Genomic DNA, 8,691 nt, shown 5'->3' on the forward strand with positions numbered 1-8,691 from the left:
TGTGTTCATTCTTAGTTTTGATGCCTTCAGTGACAATCTACAAGGTAAATAGTCATGAAAACAAAGAAAATACATTGAAATAAAAAGCTGTGTCCAAACTTTTGGCCTGTACTATACGTGTACACATACATAGAAGGTGAGTGTATATATATATATGTGTGTGTATATATATATATATATATATATATATATATATATATCAACACTAAATTGGCCCTAGTGTGTGAATGTGAGTGTGAATGTTGTCTGTCTATCTGTGTTGGCCCTGCGATGAGGTGGCGACTTGTCCAGGGTGTACCCCGCCTTCCGCCCAAATGCAGCTGAGATAGGCTCCAGCACCCCCCGTGACCCCAAAAGGGACAAGCGGTAGAAATGGATGGATGGATACATATGTATATATATATATATTTCTTTATTATATAATCCGGAATGATTTGAGATACAAATGCTTTTTAGTTACATTTTCAGTCATGAAATTGACTTTCTATATATATATATATATATATATATATATATATATATATATATATATATATATATATATATATATATATATATATATATATATATATATATATATATATATGTGTGTATATATATATATATATATATATATATATATATATATATATATATATATATATATATATATATATATAAAAATTTGAAAAACAAGTAAAAAAAAAATACATAATACAAATGCAAAATACAAATACAATCATTTTAAAATAAAAGTACAGGCCAAAAGTTTGGACACACCATCTCATCCAATGCATTTTCTTTATTGTATATGTGTATATATATATATATATATAAAATAAAGAAAATGCATTGGATGAGAAGGTGTGTACAAACTTTTGTTCTGTACTTTTATTTTTAAATTATTGTATTTGTATTTTGCATTTGTATTATGTATGTATTTTTTATTTTACTTTTATGTATATTTTTTTAAACTTGTTTTTCAAATCCTGGGACCAGACCCAACTGAGAACATACATTGATAACATAAATAATTGTAAAATTAAATAGACAATACTAACTTTTAAAATCTTGGAATAATTCTAATAATTAATTTTAAAAACAGTAATAATAATAAAAAAAAGGTATTTATTCTAATTAATAATACAAATATACATATGAGATATACTAATATACATTTAATTTAATTTAAAAAAAATACGATAGTAAATGATGTATATACCAACTATACTGTTAATTAAAAAGTAAAAAAACCAAAAAACAATAACAAACCCGCGACTCATTCTAGGATCTGGCCCCACGGGTTGTGCACCACGTGGAATAAAGTGCTTATTGGCAATACAGCATTAAGGGCTCCTTCTCTCTATTCACATTCTAATTGGCTCACACAGCCCAGCAAATCGGATCGTGATTGGTCGCGCGGGGGAGGCAAGGGGGAAGTGAGGCTTGAACAGGAGAGCGGGCTGCACAACAAGTGTTTCACAGCACAATAACAACTTGCACTGAGGACTCCACTCAACTTTCTCCTTCTGGCTTTTTTTTTGGTTTGACAACGAACAAGTTCGGTTTGGAGGAACTTTTAGTGAGGGGTGGGGGGAAAAAAGAAGAAAAAAGGAACAAGTTAGGACATTAATTGTTAATTGGCTCATTTGGATCACCCGGTGCTCCCGCTCCAGCTGCGGGAACACCAGGTTATCACAATTGTTGTAAAAACATCGATTTAACGTTTTTAAGTCTTTTTTTCTTCAAACATGTATAGCATGATGGAGCACGAGTTAAAGCCCAACGGGCAGCAGGTTCATCATTCCTCCCAGGGGATATCACCCATCCCAGGCAACATGAACCCGGGGAATGGCGTCTCTCACCCGGGCTCCAAATCCGCCGGCGTCGTGGACCCGATGGACAAAGTGAAGCGGCCCATGAACGCCTTCATGGTGTGGTCGAGGGGGCAGAGGCGCAAGATGGCTCAGGAGAACCCCAAAATGCACAACTCTGAAATCAGCAAGCGGCTGGGGGCGGAGTGGAAGCTGCTGAGCGACGCCGAGAAGCGGCCGTTCATCGACGAGGCCAAGCGGCTGCGCGCCGTCCACATGAAGGAGTACCCGGACTACAAGTACAAGCCCCGCCGCAAGACCAAGCCCATGCTGAAGAAGCACGACGCCCAGATGCCCAAGTACCCGGCCCTGTCCGCGGGGAACCTGCTCCAGCAGGTGACGGCGGCGCAGGGGCAAGGAGTGAGCCCCAGGATGGAGAGCTACGGATGGGGCCCCGCGGGAGGTTACGCCGGCATGCAGGGCGAGGCGCTGGGCTACACTCAGCAGCTGCACCGCTACGACCTGTCGGCCCTCCAGTACCCCCCTGCCATGACGGCGGCGCAGACCTACATGAACGGGAACAACTCCTACAGGTGGGTGGTTGCACACCTAGAGGGTCTCCTGGTTGCAGTGAAGTGAATTAAATTTATATAGCGCTTTTTCTCTAGTGAGTCAAAGCGCTTTTACATAGTGAAACCCAATATCTAAAATACTTTTAAACCAGTGTGGGTGGCATTGGGAGCAGGTGGGTAAAGTGTCTTGCTCAAGGACACAACGGCAGTGACTAGGATGGCGGAAGCGGGGATCGAACCTGGAACCCTCAAGTTGCTGGCACGAGTGTCTCAAAGGACTGCACAAGCCACAATGATCCCACATCAGGGCAAGAAAAAAACTCAACCCAATGGGATACAATGTTTTAAACTTTTTGATCAACTTTTTTGGTAAATGGGCCATCGTGGGCTCAGGTCCCCCGGGACCACGTCAAAGTATCTTTCAGCAAGATGCTCCTGATGCTCTGCCATCAGCAGGTGAATGTGGTCAAAGTATCTCCAAGGTAGAACATCGCTGTGCAAGTCAAATCCATTCCACAATATGGATGATTTAAAAAAAAAAAAAATACTGAAGTTTTTTGTTGTTGTTAGTTTTTTAAAAGACCGTCAACCTAGGGGGATGGGTAGTCCCCTAATTGATGATCTGGGCCCAAAATTGGAACGTTGAGGGGGATGGTGGGGGCGGTCGCCCTGAGAGGGTGTGCAAACTTAAATACATTTGTCATATAAAATACAATATAAAATGCTCTACAATTGTCATATTTATCCGGAATTAAGTCAAACATTTCGGCAGGAGTAACAGTGACGCACTTCTGCTGTGCTGCCATTTTATAGATTGTTTAATTTTAGAAATGTCTTGACTGACTTCAGACAAATAAAGCAATGATAAATAATGTAGTTAAAATTGTATAGTATTTTCTTATTTTGACAAACATTCTTAAATTCTATGAATATATATTTCTACTATATTTTTTGAAACCATGATTGTTTTTGTGGGGAAAAAAAAAAAAAAAAAAAAAAAAAAAAAAAAAAATATATATATATATATATATATATAATGCCAGCTATATGTATATACACTGACAAGCTCTAAAGCTTTTTTATATACATATAAAATTAGATAAAAACAATTTTTTTAACACAATATGCATTTAATGTGTAGAATGTGTGTGTATAATGTGTGTGTATGTGTGTGTATATATATATATATATATATATATATATATATCTATCTCTTGAAATTAAATTTTAAGATATATATATATATATATATATATACATCTTGAAATTATATTTTAAGAATATATTTACATTTAAAAATATAAAAAATAAACTAACTATAGCTGTATTTGGTGAAATACTCAACATATCCATAACTAAACATTTGCGGTCAACTAAAATATTAACAAAAATATTTAAGTTCTTGTACATATTTTTTTATTGTAGATAGTCTAATATTTTAATAATTCAAATTTAGTTTTATGTTCAAAATGTTCTACACCCTAATTTTATTTTATCCTCACCCACTAAATGAATATAACATAAATGAGATGCTATAGACTTACACTTTGAATAAAACGATTCAAATATGTTTGTAATGCCTGAAATGTATACTTCCAAGTCTGTGTGTGTGTATATGTACACTTCTCATGCTCACATACATATACTCGGATCAAAATAAAACCAAGAACAGGCCTCACTGTTGTCCTAAAAGTGACACTCACACAAACCCAAAGCTCTCCTGTCTGGAATGTTGATCAGGGTGACACACAGGCTGTGTGTGTGGTCCCTTTTCTACCCACAATGCATCACTGCTTTCTTGCCTCTCAAGTCTTCCTAGTGTGGGCCAAAGCTCATGATCCACATCACGCAGTTGATACGATAAGATGTATTTAAAAACAAAAAGTATTTCGCTAAGCAGACATGCCATTCAATATTTTCGTTTTATTTGAGATATAATGCCAATTATTACATTTTAGAAAAATACTATAATTTACTCCAAATACAACCAATTTAACTTCAAAACACGCTATCGGGTGTTGCACTACTACTAGTATAGATAAGGTAGCTGTAAAGCTGCAATTTAAATATATTTATATATACCGTATTTTTCGGACTATAAGTCGCAGTTTTTTTCATAGTTTCCAGTGCGACTTATGTTTTTTTTTTCCTTTTTTATTATGCATTTTTGGCAGGTGCGACTTATACTCCGGTGCGACTTATACTCCAAAAAATACGGTATATGAATAATTTATATTATTTATTTATTTATTTAAACAACTTTTGAAAAATTGTGCCCGCCGCCCAACACTGCGCCCCCTCGCCACATAACCAATCCTTGACATTGTGCCATTAAAAAACCCCCAAAAACTTTTCCTTCTTTTGGGATTGCTGCCACCCCCCCTCTATGTCTGAAACTTTTGGCATCTAGGTGGTGGTCACCCTATACCCTTCATGTATGTACTATATATATATATATATATAATATATATATATGTATATATATATATATATATATATTTTTTTTTTTTAAAGTAGCTATTTTAAAATATTTTTTTGCTTCTTTTTAAATAGGACACCTCCCTCCAAACTTTTGATGCTTAAGGAAGGTGAATGCCCCCCTCGTCTGAACCCCATTTTACATTTGATGTGATTTTTATTTGGTGCCCGTGTCACCCAGTTTCTCAGAAAGAGAGTGAACATCCCCCTAGAAAGCCCGGACCCCCACTTCGAGCACCCGGCTATTTTAACACCATAACTGTTTTTTTTAGGGCCCCAGGGGGTAAATGGCTCCCCAGTTATTCTATGAGGACAAATGCTTATTTAGACCACTGAACACATTTGAGAAATCTTTGGGGCCCGGGGTGACTGCCCTCCTGGACGACACCCCCCACAAGCCTGTTTTAGTTTATGCTGTAATGACTGGGTTTTTTGCAATATGTCTGAAATGTGCCCCGCCCCCTTTTTTCCCTCCCGCCCCTTACAGCCCGATGTCTTATACCAGCAGTCCCCAGCAGCCCAGCCCAGTCACCATGTCCATGGTCAAACAGGAACCAGTTTCCCACTCGCCTCCGACACCCACCCACCACCGGGGCGGCCCCCTGCAGGGTGACCTCCGGGACATGATCAGCATGTACATACCGGGAGGGGGCGACACAGGTGACCCCGCGGCGGCGGCGGCAGCGGCGGCGGCGGCGGCACAGAGGGGCTACGGCAGCGTCCAGCAGCACTACCTCAGCGGGACAGTCCCACTCACTCACATCTAGAAGCCGCGCCCCACACCCCGAAAGTGTACATATTTTTTAAAAGTTTTTTTTTTTAGACCCACGATTCGGCTCTTGACTGACAAATCTGAGCGGGCCTTGAGACCAACCTGTATAACAAAACACTTTTGGTTTTGTCTTAAAATGGATGACGCCACCCATGGAGACGGTTTTTCTTCTTCTTTAACATAAATGAACAAACATGTTTTTAATTCTAGTTTGATATGGACACAGTTTTGCTTTTAGAATTGCATTAATGCTCTCCGTGGCCGTTTGGGGCCCAATGGGGGGTTCGCAGGTGGCTCCTGTGTGGACCTAAGCGGGAAGTTGTTTTTTAGCTGGAAGCATCCGTTACTAACGACACACTTTTTTTCAAGAAAAGGGAGCAGAAAAAAACTGATGTGTGAATGTTTACATTTTAAAATCAAATTAACCTGCTATTTTTTTCTTATAGATTTCTATTCTGTGTATAAATACAGAAAGATAGTTACTGTATGTAGCATTCTTGTAAATATTGTACACATTTTGAAGCTCTTATAATAAGAGCCTTTTTTGGATTAAAAAAAAGACCTTTATGGCTTTCATGACTATTAATAAAAAGTAAAAAACATACAATTGTAATGTTTATTTTTATTTTGAAGATGTATTTGTACTTGATTGTTTGATAACATGTCTATAAATGATTTAGTTCAAGGTAATCTCATATGTTGAATGTGTTTTATTTGAAGGTATTTTATCCATACATCCTTTTTATACCGCTTGTCCTTTCCTGAGGGGTGCGCTGGAGACTATCCCAGCTGCATTCGGACAAGTCGCCCCCTCACCGACTCAAATGTAATTGTGTATATCCATCCATCCATCCATCTTCTTCCGCTTATCCGAGGTCGGGTCGCGGGGGCAGCAGCCTAAGCAGGGAAGCCCAGACTTCCCTCTCCCCAGCCACTTCGTCCAGCTCCTCCCGGGGGATCCCGAGGCGTTCCCAGGCCAGCCGGGAGACATAGTCTTCCCAACGTGTCCTGGGTCTTCCTCGTGGCCTCCTACCGGTCGGACATGCCCTAAACACCTCCTTAGGGAGGCGTTCGGGTGGCATCCTGACCAGATGCCCGAACCACCTCATCTGGCTCCTCTCGATGCGGAGGAGCAGCGGCTTTACTTTGAGCTCCCCCCGGATGACAGAGCTTCTCACCCTATCTCTAAGGGAGAGCCCCGCCACCCGGCGGAGGAAACTCATTTCGGCCGCTTGTACCCGTGATCTTGTCCTTTCGGTCATAACCCAAAGCTCATGACCATAGGTGAGGATGGGAACGTAGATCGACCGGTAAATTGAGAGCTTTGCCTTCCGGCTCAGCTCCTTCTTCCCCACAACGGATCGATACAGCGTCCGCATTACTGAAGACGCCGCACCGATCCGCCTGTCGATCTCACGATCCACTCTTCCCTCACTCGTGAACAAGACTCCGAGGTACTTGAACTCCTCCACTTGGGGCAAGATCTCCTCCCCAACCCGGAGATGGCACTCCACCCTTTTCCGGGCGTGTATATATAAACATATTTTATAGACATTTATAATTGAATTAATTATTATACTCATTTAAATTTATGACTCCACTAACCAACAATTTTTGGGGGACTTTTCCATTCAAAAACAAAGTCTTGAAAGGTTTCAATATTTATTTTTTTATTTTTTTTACAAAATGAAATAAAAATGAAAAACAAAATAAAAAATCATGACGTGTATAGCACAGTATATATCAGGGCTGTCAAAATGATCGAGTTTACTCTTGATTAATCACAAATAATTATCGCATTAATTGTGAACACACTGTACCTAATCATGCAATTGACTTTGACCATACAAGCTTTTACCTTTTTCTTGCATTATTAGCGTAGCCCCGCCCCCCACTTGGCTTCACTGGAACCACAGTGGGAGACGAGGACAGACCGGTGTGTTTCCTTTAATGTTAATAAGCTTACAACAAGCTTCTGCAGAGATATAGTTATAACAATTGTATTTAAAAATATATATATTCTACTAATAGTCATGGTGGAGAGAGGGGGGGTTTCTTCTTCCTTGGGCCTATGTGTCAAAGTCAAGTGCCCGCGAATGAATTATCTATGGGATAATATTTGATTAGTATTAGAACTGGCCCGCAGGCCACAGCCGCCTGCTGCTGTTTTGCACGCACCAATACTCCCATCATTGTTAGCGCTAGGAATTTTCAAAACGGGGTCCCAGGGACTCCAAGTCATAAAAATGGGGTCCCACAGTAGCTTTTTGGGGTCCCACTTTTTTGTAACCGTTTTGAAAACAACTGATGAATTATCCTGTTATACATCACATTCTCATACTTGCCAACCCTCCCGGATTTTCCGGGAGACTCCCAAAATTCAGCGCCTCTCCCGAAAACCTCCCGAGACAAATTTTCTCCCGAAAATCTCCCGAAATTCAGGCGGACTCAGGTCCATGCGGACCTGAGTCCGCTTTCCCACAATATAAACAGCGTACCTGCCCAATCACGTTATAACTGTAGAATGATGGAGGGCGAGTTCTTGGTTTCCTATGTGAGTTTATTGTTAGACAGTTTCATTAACGTCCTCCCAGCTCGGCAACAACACACAACAACAGCAGTCACGTTTTTGTCTACCGTAAAGCAATTCCTCTGCCGTAAACAGCAATGTTGTGACACTCTTAAACAGGACAATACTGCCATCTAGTGCATTTGATGAAAGCACTTTTGTGCGTGCCATACAGCAATGCATCATCAGAGAGGGTGTTCAGCATGGTTAGAAAAATATTGACAGAGAATAGAAAAAGGATGGACAATTCAACCCTTAACTCAACAATGAGTAGATGAATGTTATGTGTGTGTATATGTGTAAATAAATGAACACTGAAATTCAAGTATTTATTTTATATATATATATATATATATATGTGTGTGTGTATATGTATGTATGTATGTATGAAATAGTTGACTTGGTGAATTCTAGCTGTAAATATACTCCTCCCCTCTTAACCACACCCCCAACCAGGCCCCCACCCCCCACCTCCTGAAATCGGAGGTCTCAAGGTTGGCAAGTATG

The 8,691-nt window shown here is 39.9% G+C and overlaps 1 protein-coding gene across 1 annotated transcript; it reads left to right on the top strand.

The window, feature by feature from the left end:
- Positions 1-1,393: 1,393 nt before the first annotated feature.
- On the top strand, positions 1,394-5,957 carry LOC133606840 (transcription factor Sox-19a-like). Its single transcript, XM_061961207.2, has 2 exons — positions 1,394-2,386; positions 5,331-5,957. Exons 1-2 carry the CDS (start codon positions 1,731-1,733, stop codon positions 5,608-5,610), a joined length of 936 nt encoding a protein of 311 aa, XP_061817191.1. The 5' UTR covers positions 1,394-1,730; the 3' UTR covers positions 5,611-5,957.
- The last annotated feature ends 2,734 nt before the right edge of the window (positions 5,958-8,691 follow it).

The sequence above is a fragment of the Nerophis lumbriciformis genome, linkage group LG05 (assembly GCF_033978685.3).
Source record: "Nerophis lumbriciformis linkage group LG05, RoL_Nlum_v2.1, whole genome shotgun sequence".
In the NCBI taxonomy this organism is placed as follows: domain Eukaryota; kingdom Metazoa; phylum Chordata; class Actinopteri; order Syngnathiformes; family Syngnathidae; genus Nerophis; species Nerophis lumbriciformis.